The 20,869-nt window shown below is 39.9% G+C and overlaps 3 protein-coding genes across 3 annotated transcripts; 1 reads left to right on the forward strand and 2 right to left on the reverse strand.

Moving 5' to 3' along the window:
• The first annotated feature begins 454 nt into the window (after positions 1 to 454).
• On the forward strand, positions 455 to 4,438 carry sftpba (surfactant protein Ba). The gene is made up of 10 exons (XM_026298417.1): positions 455 to 613; positions 742 to 794; positions 1,343 to 1,417; positions 2,446 to 2,574; positions 2,694 to 2,807; positions 2,908 to 2,988; positions 3,088 to 3,271; positions 3,597 to 3,655; positions 3,744 to 3,809; positions 3,898 to 4,438. The coding sequence occupies exons 1-9, from the start codon at positions 562 to 564 to the stop codon at positions 3,798 to 3,800; spliced, it is 804 nt and encodes a 267-aa protein (XP_026154202.1). The 5' UTR covers positions 455 to 561; the 3' UTR covers positions 3,801 to 3,809; positions 3,898 to 4,438.
• Positions 4,439 to 4,815: 377 nt separating this feature from the next.
• Positions 4,816 to 13,004, reverse strand: mat2aa (methionine adenosyltransferase 2Aa). Its single transcript, XM_026298416.2, has 9 exons — positions 12,701 to 13,004; positions 10,924 to 11,001; positions 10,467 to 10,589; positions 9,671 to 9,783; positions 9,396 to 9,539; positions 8,902 to 9,120; positions 8,454 to 8,636; positions 7,423 to 7,556; positions 4,816 to 7,309 (listed from the first exon to the last, which is right to left on the reverse strand). Exons 1-9 carry the CDS (start codon positions 12,792 to 12,794, stop codon positions 7,207 to 7,209), a joined length of 1,191 nt encoding a protein of 396 aa, XP_026154201.1. The 5' UTR covers positions 12,795 to 13,004; the 3' UTR covers positions 4,816 to 7,206.
• A 1,484-nt stretch (positions 13,005 to 14,488) lies between these two features.
• On the reverse strand, positions 14,489 to 20,288 carry inpp5ja (inositol polyphosphate-5-phosphatase Ja). The gene is made up of 12 exons (XM_026297782.1): positions 19,654 to 20,288; positions 18,406 to 18,513; positions 18,124 to 18,232; positions 17,875 to 17,991; positions 17,300 to 17,475; positions 16,723 to 16,834; positions 16,413 to 16,522; positions 16,099 to 16,309; positions 15,851 to 15,988; positions 15,705 to 15,770; positions 15,505 to 15,609; positions 14,489 to 15,348 (listed from the first exon to the last, which is right to left on the reverse strand). Exons 1-12 carry the CDS (start codon positions 20,286 to 20,288, stop codon positions 14,878 to 14,880), a joined length of 2,358 nt encoding a protein of 785 aa, XP_026153567.1. The 3' UTR covers positions 14,489 to 14,877.
• Between the last annotated feature and the right edge of the window lie 581 nt (positions 20,289 to 20,869).

Below are 20,869 nucleotides of genomic sequence, written 5' to 3' on the forward strand. Positions count from 1 at the left end.
GATAATCTGGTAATCTGCTGTGGTAATTAAACCCGAGCAGTCACCAGATTAATATGGCCTTATCCAAAAAAAAAAAGATTATGTTTTAAGACGTACTTGATTAAAAAAAAGGAGCTGAAATCCTCAAACAAGTACTCAGATTCAGGATGCTGTGTGTCCTTATCAAGTTTGATTATGAGATTTGTAAAAACGTTACATGTTCAGTGTCACTGCTGTGACTATCAGACAGAAACTGATGAGGAATTAGTGCTGCAGTGATGTTCATCAACTTCAGTGTGAGTACAGGGCGTAAGGGTGTAAACACATTTGGAAAGGACATTTTGCATCTTAGTATGAGGAACTGAATATGAAACCTGACTAATTGTAGCATATCGAGAGAATGAGAAAAAACTGTTCCGCAATACTGAAAACTATCATGAGGTCGGTTTTCCCCCCCTCAAAATCTGGTTGGAGGGGGCTGTAAATGGCAGGTAGATCATGTCAAATAGAAACCCAACTTGCAGGTCCCTGTACAGATCTGAGGAGCAAGACGTTCAACTACAAGTCTGAAATTAGTCCAGGATGGCCCTGTTCAAGATCGCATTGCTTCTCTCCATCGGTATCCAAGGCTGTGGTAAGACGACACAAATTTTATCTCTCGTGATAAGATAATGAATTACTTCCTAAAGTTTAGAGTAAAAAAAGTCAAGCAATGAGATAAGTTACAATAAGGATTCTTACGATCGGTATTTGTCCCTGCAGTGCTGACTTCAGATACAGATGTTTTGCAAAGTGTTTTAAGGACCCCACCAGTAGTAAGTGATTTTATATTTCTTGTATCACAAGCATGTGCTGCATTCAAAGCACAATTAAAACATAACATTTTAAAAACACACATTTTTGATTTCAATGAAATATGGTGTATGTTACTATATATATCCTACTGATTATGAACAAATTAAAATGTGATCTACTAAAAAATGTTATTTTAAGAAAAAAAATGCATGTATTTATAAAGAGATTGAGTGATTCTTAAATATACTGTAGGTCTCAAAAGCATTCTGCATGGTGTGTTAAAATTATATATTATAGTGGCTTTAAACATCCTATTTTGAAGGTGCAATGATGACACTACAGTACAGTATGATACACCACTTAACTGTTTCATTTTTTTAAGAGAAACAAGTATTACAGTCATTGAAACTGGACCACCTTCGCATGTTTCAGTATTGAAACTGGGCCGCAAAAGTGGTTCATCCTTGTGAACACATGAACATTACACATAGGAGATTTTTTGACACGACACATATTGATATGTGTGTGAGCGAATGAATATATTTTCACGATGTGACTTTATTTTTAGACTGGGGACGTCTGCAAGGACTGCACCCAAATATTTGAACTCCTCCTTGACCTGCTGTCCAATGCAGAGCTCCAGGTGAGTGCAGGAAACACATTCCAGAGCTTAATATTTGCTCACTCATATTATTATCGATATGTCTATGTTCATATACAAGATGAGTATGCACACTGTGGTATCTCAAGTGCTTATTAAAGTTCATGGTTTAATCATTTTCACTGGATAAAAAAAAAAAACTTCAAAATTCCTGGAATTACTTTCCACCTGTTCTTTATCAGCTGAAACACATTGTTGACTTTCAGAAATGCAAATAATATGTAATCAGCCATGGATGCAATGCACACGCACACGCACACGCACACACACACACACACACACACACACACACACACACACACACACACACACACACACACACACACACACACACACACAGAAAAACGTCTTTTCTTCTTTTTGGTTCAGAGTCACTTCCTCTTTTTAAGTCGAATGAAAGCTGAAATGAAATTCACGGGCTGCTTTAGTTTCTTATCTGACCTCAAAGATCCTCTTTCTAGTGAGCCCAATCGATCTGATTGGGCTCACTACAGATCTTGTAGGGAAAGCTCAAATTGGCTCATTTCTATGTTTTTGTTTAAATCAAACACCAAATTAGAAAGACATTTTACCACTCACCCCAACTTCTGCTTCAATGAAAGGAACTGAATGGGCACTGGGTAGCTGTGAATAAAAAAAGGAAACAGTTCTATCACTTTATCAAGCAACATTTTGTTTAGCAGTGTTATTAATTACATAGCATGTGCATAAGAAACATATACATTTGTATTTTGATGAACATGTTGACATGTTTTAGAATAAATAATATTGATGCATGTCTGATCAAAAACATTGAACAATGACATTTAATAGTCAGAGACCATCCTGTAAACAAACTTTTCTATGGTTATTCACAACTTTGGGCATAACAGACAAACTTAGTGAGTTTTTTTTTTTTTTTTTAACCATTCTTGTTTATCCAGTAATATTGTCAAAATGCCCTTTGCAAAGGTCGGGTTTAAGAAGCTCTTTCCAGTCAGTTTAATGTCTAACAATCTCCTTTTTTCCAGAAAAAGATCATTCATGGCATCGAAACTCTGTGCGATCACTTGCCTGCACCAGCCAGTACTGCCAAAGTCTGCAAAGAGGAGGTGGAGAAGATGCTTCCAGTGGCCATCACCTTTATTACTAGTGTTTTAGTAAGTTTTAAGTCTGAACAATATCAGGAGGAAAAATGCTGTAGCAACACTCTGCTCTGAAGTTTTGGCTTTCTGAGTCTGATGCTGCTGAGAGGTCTCATTGTCTTCTCTCTCTGTAGAAACCAGCAGAGGTCTGCAAAATCATTGGGCTCTGTAACTCTGACGACAAGCAAGAGATGATGCTCCGCTATTTTGTCATGGAGGCCATGCAGGCAGCGGTGAAAAGTGAAAATGTCAGTAAATCTCACTTGGACACATTAAATATAATATTTAAACTTGTAAAGGCTCCAGTTTGATGCTCGATTCCCTCTGCTGTTCGTGTCTGTCAATCAGGCGGACCCTGCAACGCAATGCTCCTTCTGCATTTTTCTCGTCAAGACTTTGGAGGACTTGTTGCCAAAAGAAAGGACTGAAGTGAGTCACATTTGTCCAGTGAGGAGACAATAAAAAACATAAGGTGTGGACAAACAGATAAATGCTCATTTCACTCTATTTTGCAACCCGCCCCAACAGAGTGCTGTGATCCATCTGCTGGAGGAGATTTGCCACATTTTGCCCTCCTCCTACCGGCAGCAGTGTGAGGCTGTCATTGGCAAGTTTAGCAAGACGGTGCTGGACGCAATCCTGAGCTACGCCACCCCTCAGGCCATCTGCGCTCTCATACACCTGTGCAAAGGGCAGGAGGCTCCTCTTGTGGGTCAGTCTGCCTCTCCTTCAGTGATGTGTGCAGGGTTTTAGACAAGAAATTTTAAATTTATATATATATATATATATTTTTTATAGAAAGTGCTAATAAGCTGTGAAAATGTCTTAACACTTTCTAAGAGACCAAGTGACAGCTGCGTTCAAATGAGTTTGGTCTATTTATTATTTGAAAACTGACTGCAGACCTTATCCATGGCTGATTTTCAACTTGTCATTGCAGCAGTATAACTAAACCCATAAATCATTGTTCTGTTAATGAATTTTCTTTCTATTAACTAATGACTGCTCAAATGTACTTTGTTTCCCCTCACTCTCAGACCTCTGCACTTTGTCGACATACAGGTGCAGAGACATCAAGACTGCCCTAAAATGTGGAGTAAGTAAACAGCCTTCTAAATGTAAACTTGTTTAACTTACAACTGCAAAATACCGATCAGACCTGATCCTATGTCTACTCTGTGCAGACTCTGTTCTACTGTAACAAATTTGCCTGGAAGCCTGTGAACTACAACACACTCTAAAGTGTTAAGGTAGGTGGAAATTTATGATCATTTTGTGAGAATTTAGATTAGGTTTAAGAACATCCAACCTAAAATATTTCCACACCCCTCTTTTCAGGGTGAAACATGGAGTCAACTTCTGTGTCCCCACAGATGACCCTGATCTTTCAACATCAAACTGCAAATATTTCTCAAACTGCACCACAACTGTGGTGTTTCGACTGGCAGGATTCCTTTCAGATAGTGATTTGTTATCATACTGCATTTTGTGATTTTGTACGGTGTGCACTGCTGAAGAAAACCAGGATAAACTAAGATTTATCTGAACTTCAGTTGTGAGGAATGTTGAAAGGACATGTAATTTTAACACGATCAAAATGCTTAATGCTTTAAGTTTTACAATTGTTGTGTATAATTGATACTTTCTGTTTTTAGAAGATTTTTATTCAGACTTTTGCACTAATCAGCTTTTATTTTCTATGCAGTGTGACAGTAACGCTTACTGGCTTCATCAGATTTAATAAGGCCTTTTTTGCAATCACTGACAGATAATCTCAGAGGAATTACCTTGTGTGTATGAGTCACATTACCTGGGCTAATGTCCCTGCTCAGATCACACGAAAAGTCAGTTCCTCTTTTCATTAAAAAATGTAAATGAATTTGTTGTGAACTTGTCATATATGTGCTAGCTTTTGCCATCTCACAGCAGCACTCTGTATTCTGTAGACAGATTGACCTTCAAACCCAAATTTAGTGGCAACAGTAAACTGCAGTGTGTGTGTGTCTTTACACTTCACACAGTAAAAGCAGCAATGAAAGCAATGTAAGAATTACTTCATTATTTAGTCTGAAAAAGTGATCATCTTTACCACCTTGCCACACTGACACCTATTTCTAACATTTTTATTTGCACCTACAACATTTTGTTACTGACTATAGCAAGAACCTCCTTATACAAATTGTCTTAGCAAATAAATTAAGGTTTGGATTTAACGTATTGTTTTGCCATCACATTAATCTGCTTTGGGATACACAATACAATGGTAATGCACCAAAGCCAGAGTGCACTTTATTTAAAGGATTTAAAAGAGAAATTCAACAACAAATCAGACAGATTTATTATTGAAGACATCTTACAACCTCTGTAAAACTGGGGGTGGGAGGTGTCATTCTATAAGGAGTCAGACATGATGGGGGGGGGGGGGTAGGGATAGAGGAGCAATGCTGAAAATCAGAAAAGGCACTTGTTCACATTCAGTAACCACGCTCACAGACTAACTTCCAATTATTTAAAAACACATTGAACAGAATATAGTAACTCCACAGGAGACCATGTAAACAGGCTGGTTTCTCTGTACAACACCAACCAATCATTTGTCTCGTCTGTGGTTTAGAGGATGCAAACCTACTGTAAAAAAGGTCTTTGGAGGCTGAGTCATTTCATTGCATGACAGATTGATCTAAAATGCTCATAGCACCACATTGGCTCCTATCTGAGGTCTCTGTAGTAAGCTCAAGAAACCACTAGGTGGTGTCAAAGGAGCCAAACTGAAGATGATCTGTCACCATTATCAATCATCAAAAATCATACTTTCAGTATTATTTTTGGTGAAACAGTGCCACCTAGTGACATCAAGCCATTTTTAGACAGTTGTGCACACAGCTCAGACCAACAACTGAGGTTATTTTATAGGTCACCACCAAACTCGCTGAGACTTACAGATGACTTTAGTTCTGACACTATATTGCATGCATATACTCCCAGGAGTAAAGTCAAGGAAAACATGCTGGATTGAAATCTGGCCAGGGTCTCTGGGACATATCTTTCCTAACTTTGTCTGCATTTCCTGTGAGTAAATGCCACAAAACAGTCTTTAAGAGAACAAGGGGAGGGGCGACCTTAACTCATTTTTTTTGTTCAAGTATACTACTCAGATTATAGTTTTGAGTCATGGCACCATGCATCAAGGGGTATCATGTATAGAACAAATACATTTTGAAAAACAAATTAATTAAATGAAAACCTCCATCATAATACATTTGTGAACTACTGAACATGTAACATTGAAAACAGCAGCACCTTTTTCATTTATGGGTAACTTCAAGAAATATGTAGTGTGTAATTCTAGTGTAAGATTCAGAATCCACAAGCATCAAGTCACATATCTGATCCCACATCGTTGTTACTACAAAACTAACTCTGCTGAGAAAAAAAGCGCAAAATACCAAGTCTTACATTCACTGAGCTGACTGTGCACTGCCTGTTATCTCTTTGTCTTGGTCTGTCTCTGCTCTTCATGGTCTCCCATTCAACTGTTTACTTTAAGTGCAGCTGTGACTGAAGGTGTGAGGTTGCCAAGCACATGCAATGTAGTGGAAAACAATTTTTAGATAGAAAAACATGTGGCACACATTATCAGTTTTCTTTCCTTGCTTGCCAGACTGTCCGGTCCCACAATACTCAAACGCCATATTATAAATTATTTCAAGTACAGTGTTGCCAAGAAATAAAGGCAGTCCCTGTGCAGAGGCGACTGAGCTGGGTTTCTCTGTAGCTACACCCAGTCAGTCTCAGGAAAGGTGAGAACTATACTATGCCCTTATCTTGGTCAGTAGAAGAATGCCATATTTAACATCTTATGAAACATTACCATATTTCAAACTATAAAATAAGTTACAAAAATGGAGTGATTTCATGGTGCAGCCCAACATGACAAGGCCATTAGCAGCTTCTGACTTCTCTGTAAAACGTCAGAAAAACATGGCCTCAAGGGACAGCACAAATAAGAAAAGCGCAGTTTTTAAATCATTGGACAAGTGTTTGACCCTAATTGTGCCATCAAAACTTTCAAAATAAGCCAAGAGCTCATGTGCTCATTATGCTAAGCCACTATTATCCCCACAGAGTTAGATGAAATGGAAAACATATGTTGCCTTTAAAGAGAAAGCAACAGAGGATGCCACATATTAGAAATTAATTACAGTGTATTATTTTTCATTACGGCTAAATACAAACATAACCCTATTTAAAATCTGGCTTAAATATGGTTTACATATATGCTGACTGTAATACCAATCAGCTTTGCTGTGGAACACGTTTGGTCACTCAGTACTAGCACAATGAGGACCCTTGCTGACGATTAATCTGCTGCCACATAATAAAAGGCAGAACTGTTCAAATCTGCACAAGAAATTTGTCTAATATGTCTGTTCAATTAAAGATCTATGCATCTGAACTACTGTTGTTTTCTCTTTAAGGGTGCAAACACTAACAGGCGAGGAAAGGGCATATTTTTATGTAGTGATGTGGCTGTGTATGTGAGGAGGAAGGGGGCACAGGGGAGGAGGAGAAGGGTAAAGGTGAAGGGGGAGGTAGATAAACACACAGGTTTATCTGTAATACACCTAAGGTTCACTGGGGGGGGGCTTAGTATTTCAGCTTCTTGGGCACCTCCCATGTAAAGATGTCACGACCAAAGTGACCATAAGCTGCTGTGCACTGGTAGATGGGCTTCTTCAGGTCAAGGTCCCTGAGACAAAAATAAAATCATAGGGATATGAGTTTACTGTGTACATGTGTGTACATGTAGATCCTAACTGCATGTATGTTTGCAACAACCTGAAAGCAGACACTGAGGCATACCTCACAATAACTCCTGGACGGAGGTCAAAGTTCTTCTGCACAATGTCGAGCAGCTCCTTCTCGCTTTTCTGAGATGTCCCATAGTGGAAGATTGAGACAGAGAGGGGTTGGGCAACTCCAATAGCATAGGATAGCTGAAAGAGTCATTACAGAATATGCATAGATTAGGAACTTTACCTTCTGAGACACGAAGTATTTTAAAGGCTAGAAGGCATATATTGTCTACACACAGAAAATGCTCAGTTTCATTTTTTAATATGTATCTAGAAAAACTAATTTTAAATTTGAATCACTATGTTCATTTTAAATAAAAAAAAAAATAGAGTCATGTTTGTATTTTGCAGTAATGAAAAATAATATACTGTAATTAATTTCTAATATGTGGCATCCTCTGTTGCTTTCTCTTTAAAGGCAACATATGTTTTCCATTTTGTCTAACTCTGTTGGGATAATATAAGTAGTATAATGAGCACATGAACTCTGCTCCCCTAACAGTGCTCTTTAGTGAACTGTATATCAGTCAATTAGAAACAATCAGTAACAGCCCAGAAAAGCCAAATATATGTATAAGGTCATTTAGAAAACATAGTACCGCTGAGAACTGTTTTGTATGTTTTAATTATAAAATGTTCCGACTACACACTCTGGTCACAATTACTGAATCACCCAATTCATACCATCTATTTATAGGTGAACTAGCTAACGTTGGCTTTTGAATGTTGTCAAATATCAATATTTGCACAAAAGAAAATCCAACATGAGTCAGGGTCTGTTGTGAAGTTGACAAATATACAAAGTAAGTAGCTTGCATAAAACAAGACTCCACCCATATTACTCATTGTGGAATTAGTCAATCTGTCTTCAGGCAAGACCGGTAACTGTTCATAGTTTTCACAGCTGCTTTATGCAGCTTGAATTAATTACATGCAATGTACTTAACAATGCTATGAACATAGTCAAAGTGATTAACTTCGAATGAATTTGACCTGACCACAACCAGTACCTCTCACTGAAATTTACAGTATCCTCACCTGAACCAACACACGCTTGCACAGTCCAGCTTTTACCAGAGATTTGGCCACCCAGCGAGCAGCATAGGCAGCAGAGCGGTCCACCTTTGTGTAGTCTTTCCCAGAAAAAGCTCCCCCTCCATGGGCGCCCCAACCCCCATAAGTATCAACAATGATCTTACGCCCGGTCAGACCAGCATCACCCTGTGGGAAGGAACAGGGACATTACCTACAGTACAATGATGTTTATGTGCATTGGAGAAAAATGCTTGGTTTTTAGTTAATTTTGCCAAAAAAAAAAAAAAAAACCTCTCATGACTTTGAATAAGAGCTACAACATTGAAACTCTAACCCAAATTCCTACTTGGATGTATTAACAAATATGTTTAACTTTTAATTATCTTGTGTTGACTTTGGAGTGTACAGAAGAACTAAAGAGGTACAGGTTTCAAAGAAGCTCCTAGCTCACCTGCGGCCCTCCAATGACAAAGCGGCCACTGGGCTGCAGGTGGTATATGGTGTCATCATCGAGGTACCCACTGGGTATCACGGCTTTCACCACCTGTTCCTTCAGACATAGGCGCATCTCATCCAAACCTATACCTTCATCGTGCTGCACGGAGACCACAACAGTGTGGACACGTAATGGCACCATGGCGCCTCGATTCTGCCTGTATTGTACAGTCACCTGAAGCGATAACAATAAATAAACAATTAAAAAGAAAATTTTATTGCAAACTTAAAACCAACAACAGGTCAACCAATAGCAAAAATAATCGTTGATGCAGATCTCATTAAAAGCCCAAGTAATATATTTCTGTTTGCCATCAATAAAACTGTATATTTTGAAAGGCATTCAAACTGAGAATCCCAGCAGGAAAATATCTGCAGTACTGTTCAGTTTTCATTTTGAGTAATGCATATGGTCTGTGAGGAAGTGGCGGCACAATTTCATTGCCTAACCTGAGTTTTGGAATCCGGTCTGAGCCATGGCAGCACTCCATTTCGGCGTAATTCTGCCATCTTGGCATTGAGTTTGTGTGCCAGGACAATCGTGAGGGGCATGCACTCTTCAGTTTCATCAGTGGAATATCCAAACATCAGACCCTGTCAGAGGTGCAGTGGCAAAACACAGCATGAACAGAGATCTAAAGAACAGACTTTGCTACCACCACATTTCTGGTTCCAGTTACCCAGCTTCGGACCAAATACAAACATAAATTTATGAACCCTCCAACCTGGTCACCAGCTCCAACATCCTCTTCTTTTCGATCCAGGTGAACACCCTGAGCAATGTCAGGGGACTGCTGCTCCAAAGCCACCAGCACATTACAGGTCTTATAGTCAAAGCCTGTGGAACAGGACAACTGAGCCTCAGGGGACTATTCCACATACTGCATCAATCCTCAACAGGACACTCAAAAATTATTGGTATACTTAAAATATGCACTTTGATTCAAATATTCAACTTAAACATTCAGTGACAGTTTTACAATAACTATCTAAATCATGTATAAACTGTGGAACTGGTTTGTCCAGAATTGCTTTTTCATTTAGATACAATAAGAAAAAGTTTTTTTTTCAGGAACCCCTCTGATGCAGACTGAGGATGTCACCTTGGAAACATACATAGCTTTAACTGGTTTTACGGTATGAGCTACTAAGAGTGTGTCAGAAATGATTCACTTACTTAATATTATTTACTTACTCACTGTCCAAAGTTAATTTTTCAGGAAACAAAGACAGAGAGGGGGAGACCTGCGACAAATGTTGGCAGCTGGAACCAAACTGCAGAGGTCATACATACACCACACAGCTTTCAGGGTGCCCCCTACTGTCCAATATCTATGGCTTTTAAAATAACAATTTCAAATGCTACTCAGGTTATTGCCAATAATCAGGCCAACAATCCTTAAAATGTACCTTTTTTCCCCATTCTCAGTTCCTTAAAACGTAAGAAAGAGGCTTAAACTGTGTGAATTTTAAATTCAACTTGGACTAAACTCATACAGCTTCCAACTTTCATCACTGTACCTTTGGAGGAGTCGTCATAGCCGATATGCTTGATGCACTCTCTGACAATCTTCTGGTAGTCAACATTGGCCCTGGAGGTGATCTCACCAGCCAGAAGTATCATGCCTGTCTTAGCAACGGTCTCTGAGGACACAAAGACATGCAAAGTAAGACTAAACATAAGATAAACAAGGAGGTGAAGGGGAGCTGAGTACACTCACTGTTCATACTGAAGCAGGTAATTCACTTAATGACAAGTCTTAAATTTATGTTTTGAATTATTTTCTTGAACAACATTAAGAAAACTTATTTACTGAGATTTTGACGCAAATACTAACAACATGTTAATGTAAAAATACACTGTTCATGTATAATGTTACACTTTTGCTACCAGAATCTACAGGAGCAATATTTAACTTTAGGCCTTGACACACAAACGCAGTAAAGCACAACCCTCCTTTACTTTCTCATGACTTACCACATGCTACTTTGGCATCAGGGTCTTGTCTAAGGTGTGCATCCAACACAGCATCACTGATCTGGTCACAAATCTTATCTGTGGAACAACACAAGTATTTTTTCATAAAATACCTCTCGGCAATTCCTTAGTTTTGCCTATAGAGTTGAAAAATGTTCACATACAGAAGACATATTACATGTCACGACACATAATAAGTTCACTCCACTAAAAATCAATTAAAAAAGATTAAGAACTGGTGTTGAGGTGTGAATTTGATGGTAGGAGAGGTTAAACCGCTCTAAAATCTTTATTTTTGCTGGTGGATTAATTTCACTCCAGCAGCAAAGAACTATTATCCAGGTCAGAAGTTTGGTCATGCTTACTAACCAGAGCAATAATTGGGGTTTTAACAGATTTTAGTGCTAAAATACTGTAGCTATTGTGACACTGATGCTGATATTTATCAGAATTTGTTTAACAGAAGTGTTTAAAAAAAAAAAAAAAGAAAAAAGAAAAAGAAAAAAAACATATCAAGAGATTTACCATTATTTTCCACACATACACAACTCAGGACATTTCAAGGATGCTTCAGAAGTTCTTCAGATGTTTTCTAAATGTTTACCAACAACAAATGTGAAGCATGTGTGGAAACATATCAGTAGTAGTTATATCCCAGTTGGAATTTTCCTGTCCTGCAACTATGAAGTGTGTGAATGTGACTACACCCACAGCTGAGCAGCAGCCCCTGTAGCATCTATATTTAGGATTACTGGTAAGCCTATTATCAGTTGCAATACAGCTGCCCCTGCAGCAGATTGTACGACAACCTGATTAATAGTTCTGAATTTGCAATGTTGTATATCACAGATAATCGTACAAGAGTAATAGCAATTATAGTATTCCCTTAATGACATAAAAGCACCACAAATAAATAACTCTCAAATGAAAATAAAGCATTCTTACTGTGTGAGAGCAGGATTTATTGCAGGACCATAGTATTAAACTAACATTAGGATAGTTCATTTCAAGATATTCCTAAAAAACCGGAAACTGATCGTCTATTACAGATGATTAGTCAATGTAAAGGTGCAGTTTTAAAGCTCAAACTTTGTTTCACAACTTTTCCAGATTTACTTGACTTTTAATAATTGCACATTAAAAAAGAAGCCTCCTTTATGAACAGCCTTTACAATAGAGGAGTACTTTTTTTTTTTTTTGCACTAACCACTACTGAACAATGTCATATTTTTGTTTGAGGTGTTCCACAGTATTTTGTCCATTTTATTCCCTGACCAGACGCTGCCGACGCACATGTCACGTCCCCCCGTAACGACGCAACGCCGGAACGTTACGTCAGCTAACACAAAACACACACATTAGCTTAGCCGTGTTTATTCTTGTTACCGGTCAACAACACCGGCAGCCTACACCGGCGTTTGCTGACAATTAATCCACATCACGTTGTTAATTAACGCAGAACAAAACCGTGCGGAACTAATGTTGCGTGACTTATAGGCAGTCCTGACTTGGTGTTAGCTTTGTCAGCTAGCCGCCGTGTTGTTAGCACACAGCCCGGATAACTAACGTTACATCTGCATTAAAAAAAAACAGTGTTTCCCCAGTTTATGCTGTTGGGTTGACTTTGACTCAGTGCTGACAGAGAGAGGATGAAGCGCCCACTTAGTGGACAAGGAGCAGCTTAACACGGCACATGACCTTGTTTGGGAAGTTGCTATTTATTCAGGGTGCAGGAGAAGCTGAGGCTCAAACTTGAATTTAAAAAAAAAAAACTTACCGGGGTGTCCTTCTCCTACTGATTCAGAAGTGAAAAGGAAGCAGTTTTCATCAACGAGAAGTTCTTTTTGGAAACCGTTCAGATTGCAGTTCATTTTAGTCAGTGTTGGAGCAGGTCCAGCTCTCCGTCCAGGTGCGTTTTTACTGAATTTACACGGAGGGTCTCGCAAACAAAATCACCGCAGTGGCTCAGGCTCACCGGCTGAAATATAAAGCTGGTCAGGCACTTTATTTGAGTCAACAGCTTCTTCAGACCCTCATTTCTCCACAGCCAATGTTGTTGTTGAGCACAGACCATGTGGTGCGAATGGGCGTCTCCAAATAAATAAAATTTGTCTTGTTCTTCTTCTATTGTATTTCTTGAAGGCTTTTATCTTCCAGGCGTAATACCGCCACCCATGGACCTATATTGTATATTTACATAGCAATTTACAAACAAATGAAGTATAAACACTAAAATTCTCCTTCTAAGAGGAAAGAAATAGGAGAAAATCCCAAAACAAATGTTTGAGGAAAATATTGTATGTTTTCCTTCACAAAAGCTGAAACACCCATGTTGACCCAACAGAACCTTCAAGCCAGTGGCTTCTCTCTAAAGTGTTTTAATTTCCCTTAGGCCCTGTGGTTAAATACTCTCAGCTCCAAGCAGCATGAACTCTCCTAATCAGTACTGGTAAAAAAAAAAAAAAGGTCTAATACAAAAACTTCACTGGACCAGTTTAACACCTGCTGACGGCAGTGTATTATCACTAATGATAATAATGATTGAAGGTTAGGTTAGGTGATTGAAGATCAAGGGCTGATTTCTCTCTGCTTGCTAATCCTAAAATGATTATCTTGATTACAAATTTCAGGGCAAAGCATAACCTGTGCACACTTATCTCTGTAGAAATCTAAGGATCATGATTACTATCTGATTTGTTGTTTCTGCTTGAAAGTTGTGTTATTTTGTCATGAAATCTGTCTGTGCGAGCACGATCACAGATCAATAAGGCCTTGCTGACAAGCTGTTTTCTATCAGTTTGTCTTGTATTAATATCCCACCTCATAGACATTTGCCCTTCTTTGCAACATTTAGCCTTTGCAGTGCATCATGTAGATGTGAGAGAAATTCAATTTTTTGCAAGTCACGATATGTCTAAAGTCTTGGCGATGAAGTCCTGAGTCCAGAACAGGATCTCAGTTCCAGTCCAAGTCCTAAATGTCATTTAAAATATTTAAACTGCAATCATATCTGTTGATTTACTGCACAATCTCTGGTCTCAAGGTGGGGGGGATAAGTAGTTTCAAGTCAAAAGGCTAAAAATCCAAGTGAAGTGAGTGAACTTAAACTGGAAGTGCAAGTCTTGTTTTTTTCAAGTTAAATTTGAATTCATGTTTGTTCATCAAACAGTATTTTTCAGTTGCCTCCTTAGTTTGTTCTTTTTTTATTTGCACACTCAAACAGTTGAATATCAGTGTTTCCCTTGAAGCAAAAATGCCACATTACGCAAAGATATTGACAAAGCTGCTAAGAATAAGAGCGCTGATGTAGGATTACTGTTCAAGTCACATGGTCACACATTTTAAATTGATTAAGGTGGTCAAATCCTCCATCTCTGTTCTTGGAGACATTAGATTTATTTTAGGAATACAGAACAAGAACTATAGAATTAAAATTATAAACTGTCATCTGGTCCAAAAGGCATGTTTCACACGTTTTATTTATGTTTTAACACACAGACCCACGCAAGCCCACAAACACTCTTTCTCTGTTGTGAACTATGATACCATCAATATTTCTGGTCCTTATTTTGATACAAGACTGTTTACATGGACTAATACTGTTGTCAGCCACAACTGGTCACCCATCGTAACTGGACGTTTTCACTGACTGGTTTCACATTCAATATGCTTGTGTATGTATGATATAGCTTCAGAGTCTATAAAAGCACTTGCCAACAGGAGTCTGGACAAATAGTTGACTCCAAGATACACACAGTGTATGAGATGATGGTAGATTCAGAAACACAGAACTGCAGGACTACATTGTGGACTGTTTGCAAACTACATTAGGAGTCAGTAAAAGTGCTGCTTCTATGAGCACAGTGACAGTGTGGGGTCAGATCAGACTCTGAATACATGGATATCGCCATTGTTCTCATTGTTCTGCACCTGCTTTTATATTGATGTTTATTTCTATCGACTGTCTGTTTCTCCTGCCTTCCCTATCTGTTTGACTCCTGTGGGGCTAACCTGAGCTGGTCTGTGTTCTCCTAAGATGGCAGCAATCAGGGCCTCGGGCGCAGTCACTCCACCACCAGGAGACACAGGGCTGCGAGGACTGAGCGGGCTGATGGCGGGAGACGGCACAGTGTCTGGAGACACCAGCCGCTCCTTCTTAGCAGCAGAGCAGGGGGAGCGGCTACGTGTCTGGCCTTCTTTGGGGCGAGGACAAAGGCTGAGGCCCTGCAGGGAGGGGAGAGGGTTTGAGGAAAGAGCAGGGACAGCAGGGCTGCGGCTACGCCGGTGGCGATGGTGGTGTTTGCCAGTTTTAGGGCTCGGGCTGCGGGAGTTTGGAGCCAGCAAGACCAGAGTGCTGTCATCTTCTGAGCTTGCGTCTGAGCTCTCTGAGCGATGTATGGTTGGGCTATGGACCGGTATCCTGATCTGTTGAGGAAAGAAGACTCAAGATGCAGACTAACATTCAACAATCACGTCAGTGTTGTTGGATGACCACATAATTTTGACCATGTCGTATACAGTATATATCCAGTCCTAAATATATCATAAAAAGGCAATTTTTCTCCCTTTAAAGTTTGTTACCTGAATGGGTGAAGACAGTCCAACAATACTGTTCATATTATTGCTGTAGTAACCCAGAATGTATTCACAATCATCTCTCGGCAAATCCTCCTCAGAAAATGTCACCTGGAGAGAGACAAACAGAAAGAAATCAACTATGAGTTCAGCTGTGGCACAAAATGATGGCTTTAAAATTGGTTGAATTTCTGTATCTGGCACACCTGTGTTGCGTTCTCACCCTTGGCCCACACATACGCCTGGTAATCTTTGTGATGTCTGAATCCAACCTGTGCAGAAAGAAGTAATGACTCTAACTGTAAATACTAATTTACAGAGTGTATCTTGTGCTTCTAAACAAAACAATTACCTTGTATATGGCTACCCAGTCCCATGAGCTGCGCTGATAAGTTGATGCGACAGTGAATCTGACTGTAGCATCTGAGACTTTAGTCCACTCCTTATTTACCTGCAGCTCCACCAGGGGAATATCTACCTTGAAAGGGAACTATGAGAAGAGAGAGCACAAGTTACAGAGAGAAGAATGAAACCAAAAAGAAGCGTTCGTCTAAGAGCAATTCCAATGTGGCGAAGGAAGTGTGTAAAATCTCATCTCACATGCAGTGAAAACAGAGCAGAAACAGGCTTGTGGTCACTGATGGTGTAGCCCATGTGACTTCTGTACTGGTGCTGTGTAACTTTAGTTGCCCCACCCAACCATGAGGTCAGACCCCGCTGCAGTGCTGCACTGTGGGTAGGTACTGGAGAACCAGTGCGGCGCAGGCGCCAGAGGATGCGATCTGTCCAGGCAGGTTTCCTCTTCTTAGCACTGATGGAAATAACACCAAAAATAACAACAAATTATCACAGCCGCCTGAACTTTGCTTTTATAGAAGATTAATCTAGTTTGTGATGGAAGCGACTAAACGAACCTGGTGTCGTACGTGTGAGTGCCCACATCAAACTTATAAGTAGGTGGGAATTTGAGTGGTCCCTCCAAGAAGCCTTCTAGGATGGACTCTGTATTTTTAGCAATGTTGAGCTGCAGAATAGACAAACAATGAACAAAAATAGAGCAGAGCACATGCTTGAATCATTTTCATTCAGCTTGAAAGGGACGTTTGTAAATTTGCTTCCACAGCACCCTCTGTTGGTTGTGGTTTCATTACACAAGTAGGTAGTGTAAGCTTTGCAGAAAAAAATGGAAAGGTGAATGTTTTTAAGACGCTGAAGGTGCCTCACCTGATCCCGCTCCCACAGAAGAGGCAACTTATTGCTGTCGATGGCACATTTTACCACATGGATGTCATAGTCTTCAATACGGAAATTTAAATCCCCAAACCAAAACACAACACTGAGAATAAGAAAAATATACACCAAAATAATACAATTAGAGCATTTATTATAAAAAGTAGGATATTATTTTTATTTCATAAGGAACAATTTTAAATCTGTATTGAAAATCCAATTTACTTGTTTATTGCAATACTGGAAAAATAGAAAATACTGAAAAAATATAACATTGTTGATTAAATAAACTTAAGGCTAAACTTTATAACTATAACTATATAACTAATATAACTATATAAGTATAGCCTCTGAATATTCATTTGTTCGTGGGGAGCAGCTGTTGCATTTCATAGCTCAGACTGATTCTGAAACATTGAGGCATGCATTGAAACAGAAAGATGTTAATGAATTAATGTTTGTGTCATAAATTCATAAATGATGACTAGTGAGTGATAGTGAACACCTTTTTGTGGGTAGTTAGTCCTCAGCTGAATTAATTAGAGTAATATGTGAAAATTATGTCACCCACTCATGGTCCAGTACACCAGTGGCAGTGCCGCCTTCAAATTGCTGCTGCTGCAAGATGCTTTCAAAGTCCTCCATCCTCTGCTCCAGGTTTCTCATGTGGGCTGGCAGGTGACAGTTGAGAAAACACACCGGGTGGCCGAACACCGTCACCCTCGCGCTGACACCTCCTTTATTCCCCTTAGAGGGAGTGGAAGCAAAACGAGGACACAGTCAGAAATGGGGTCTTTATGTATGGCATCTCTAGGATAAAATGGTGTAAAACACTGGCATACATCAAACAGGTCTTTGTTTTCTTCTGCCAATGAGTCACAAAACCAGAAAGCCAGACAGCCTGCTGCTGCACTGACCTCAAAGAGAAGGAGACTGCACCAGCAGCAGCCAGGGGTGATGCTGACATCAACACACACGGGAAGGTCAGACACTGACATCTGCACCCACGCATGCACATGCAGGGAGGAACGCTCATACACCACCTTTCAATGCCACGTCCTCCCTAAACACCACTGACACAAACCTGCCACACATTTTGCAATGTAATAAATCTCAGAGCCGCACTCTTCGATGCATAACACGTACCCAATATCCCCCAAGTCCTGTGCGTGTACTCTCTGTCTGCACACCTCTGAGGAATGGAAGATGGCAGAATTTAGAGAAAACCAGCAGCAGCACTCCCTGCATTCGCTGGGATGCCACCTAAACAGATGATGTAGATAGAAAATTATGTATCAGTATAGGAAACTAGAAGTTATAGTGACATAAAAATGATAGGAATAAGAAATCTACAGTATGCCTGATTTGAGACCACAGATTTAACCCCCCACTAACCAAAACATATCCGAAGGGACCAAGTGTGTCCATGCAAAGATCAGTCCACTGGTCTGAAAAAAGAGCATCCTTCAGCCTCTTGTTTATCATGGAGTTGACCTCCTGGAGTCTGGAGTGTGCGAGAAAGTAGAGAAATGTCATAAATAAGTGAAAATGAAATGATAACAAAGAGGACAGTGACAGATAACAGGAGGGAACGGATCAAAACGAACACAGCTGACTGAGTGGGCACTCACGGCTGTCTCTCTGGCACTGCTGAGCCTGGGAGAAATACTTGCTTACCCGATGATAAACATGTCAACGCTCCCATCTGAAACATTTGGTCCGAACAGAGAAGTGATGTCATCTGGTGGGACAGCTGATCCCACGTTCCATGTGACGATGTACACCCTTTCAAAGGACAGAAACAGTGGAAAGGCTGTATTAGATATAAATACTATATTGTGTCGGGAAAACGAGGACTTAATCAGCGATGTAATCCTCAGGGAAATATCTTTCAGCAGCATCTCTGTGTATGGAAAAAAGATAAGCACAATTAAGCACCTCTTTGTACCTTTATGATGACTAAGTATTGTGTGTGTGTGTGTGTGTGTGTGTGTGTGTGTGCAATCATGGGTGTGTACTAAAAGTGAAAAACACAAAGAGATAGAGCTCCGTCCTTTACAGAAACAACTCATTAGGGCTGCAACTAACTTATGTTCAAAAGTGATTAATCCATCAATAGTCTTTATTGGCTGTTTCATTATTTTTTTTCAAAAAATGCAAAAGAAATTGTGAAAGTGTCCACTACAATTTGCCACAATCCCAAGGTGACATCTTAATCTACAGCCAACTCATGATTTACTTTACTTTCATAAACAACTAATGTTCCCATTTGAGAAGATGGAAGAAACAAATGGCATTTTTGCTTCATCAGTTATCAAAACAGCTTATATGACAATGGTTAGTGCTTTCATGTTTTAAAATATTTTTACTCTCTGTCTTCATATCAGTTGTATTTACTGTCCTTTATGTACATTATTGCTTTTTCATAGTTTTTATCAGTTTTATTGCTATGATGCTCAAATTTTAAGCAATTATGTTTCTCGTGTGCGTTCACAAATTGTCACAAATTGTTTTCCATTTGTACTGACTTATTACCAGCTCGTCAGTCGTCTGTAAAGCACTTGGAATTACACTAACCAGAACCTGCTTTATCCTTCATATAAACACAGTCCTGCAGATTTAAACTGAGTTTGCATAAGCAGCCATTGTTTACAAATGATAAACACAACAGAAAGATGTCTGTGGAAAGTCTGCCAACAAAATGTGGCTGTGTCCATTTATCATAAAGCTCTTAGTGAAATTTGCAGCTTTGATTTGTGTGACATGGTCTGCCACACAAGTTTTCTTACAGCCACAGACTGCGGCACATTATCTGCGGCTGTGTTTGGACCTAAGAGGAAACAACATTCAGTTGTAAACAACAGAATCATTTTGACAGAAGCCAAGTAATATAAAAAAGATTTTAACAAATGGGATTTTTCTCACCTGAAGTCATTGTTTTCTCCTCCTGGCTTCTCAGACTGAACTTGGCTCTGTGTCAAGCTCCCAGGTGAAGGGGTCCCCTGTTGCTGAGGACTGAGGATGGGTTTGGGGCTGAGGCTGGAGGACAGGTTTGGGTTGGATTGGGGCAGGCTGGAAGTGGGACTCAGGTAAGGCTGACTGGTGTGAAACTGAGGGCTGTGGGAGCTCAGATGACTGCTAAGGGGGAATGAGGACTCTGTCGGGCAATGTGGCAGGACATTGACACTCTGAGGTCCTGGGATGCAAACAGGCATCAAATCTATTTCCTTGGACAGGTCTGCTGAGAGTCTGGTCGGCTTTGGAACAGGTTTTGTTCTAAGAGCAGTGGGTCTTGGTCGGCTTATGCTTGCCAGCGTTGCTGGAGTGGATCCAGACTTTGCCTGGTCTGACAGCATCTGGTGTGTGACTTTTGTAGGTGCAATTGCAGCCTGGACAGGACTCAATTCAGACTGTTTGCTGAAAACCTCTGGAGGGCTTATGAGATGTGGCTCTTGGGTTCCAGGAAAACCTGGAGTGGCTCCGAACAACGAACAGGGTCCAGGTTGCATTTTGGGCCCACAAGGGTCACTGCTTATCTGATTCTGCTGCATATGATCCATCAACCTGTAACACAACCTGAATATTACAAGTACTGGAGAGATAAAAAAAATAGAGAAAGATAAAGAAGCTCACCACAGTTATAAAAATTATACAAATGACCTCTGTGTTTTTTGCCCATCACCATATCTTGAACCCTTCTTTAACTTGGGTCATATGATATTTACATGAATCAGTGAGTCTGTGCTGCACAGGTGATACAACAAAGGATTTGCCTGCAGGGAGCAGCAGCTGAAAGAATGAATCACAGCATATCGAGGAACTGTCCACATCGTGCTGATGATGCTATCATGAGTAGGCAACTGGGCTGAAGTACTAACTTTGCACCTGCGTCCTGGATTACATCCTTGTTGCTCAGCAACGTTAATTAGCCTGTGACCCTTTTTACAAAGCAGAAGATGCAATAGTTAGATGGCTATGAGACAGAAGCAGTTTAAGTGTCTGTCTGCTCTCTGTTCACCCTTTGAGCTCCTTTGCTTAGGAAACTAGGAACTTAGGTCAGAGTGAAGGCTGCATGAGATGGGACGCACAGTGCAGATAATGGAGCAGGCCAGACAATGTCAACAGATACTGTGGGTCACAA

The sequence above is a fragment of the Mastacembelus armatus genome, chromosome 12, assembly GCF_900324485.2.
Source record: "Mastacembelus armatus chromosome 12, fMasArm1.2, whole genome shotgun sequence".
NCBI lineage: Eukaryota > Metazoa > Chordata > Actinopteri > Synbranchiformes > Mastacembelidae > Mastacembelus > Mastacembelus armatus.

What these genes read in the sequence shown, in the direction of transcription:
- inpp5ja (XM_026297782.1), bottom strand. Translation starts at nt 20,288, where the DNA reads ATGGATCATATGCAGCAGAATCAGATAAGCAGTGACCCTTGTGGGCCC. An exon ending in GTTGACATGTTTATCATCGG is followed by an intron (nt 18,233 to 18,405) that starts GTAAGCAAGTAT and finishes CGCACACTCCAG; the next exon opens with ACTCCAGGAGGTCAACTCCA. An exon ending in ACTGGGTAGCCATATACAAG is followed by an intron (nt 15,771 to 15,850) that starts GTAATTGTTTTG and finishes CTTTCTGCACAG; the next exon opens with GTTGGATTCAGACATCACAA.
- sftpba (XM_026298417.1), top strand. Translation starts at nt 562, where the DNA reads ATGGCCCTGTTCAAGATCGCATTGCTTCTCTCCATCGGTATCCAAGGC. An exon ending in TGCCAAAAGAAAGGACTGAA is followed by an intron (nt 2,989 to 3,087) that starts GTGAGTCACATT and finishes CCGCCCCAACAG; the next exon opens with AGTGCTGTGATCCATCTGCT. An exon ending in AGACTGCCCTAAAATGTGGA is followed by an intron (nt 3,656 to 3,743) that starts GTAAGTAAACAG and finishes TACTCTGTGCAG; the next exon opens with ACTCTGTTCTACTGTAACAA.
- mat2aa (XM_026298416.2), bottom strand. Translation starts at nt 12,794, where the DNA reads ATGAACTGCAATCTGAACGGTTTCCAAAAAGAACTTCTCGTTGATGAA. An exon ending in AGTAGGAGAAGGACACCCCG is followed by an intron (nt 11,002 to 12,700) that starts GTAAGTTTTTTT and finishes GTTGTTCCACAG; the next exon opens with ATAAGATTTGTGACCAGATC. An exon ending in TTGTCATTGGAGGGCCGCAG is followed by an intron (nt 8,637 to 8,901) that starts GTGAGCTAGGAG and finishes TCCTTCCCACAG; the next exon opens with GGTGATGCTGGTCTGACCGG.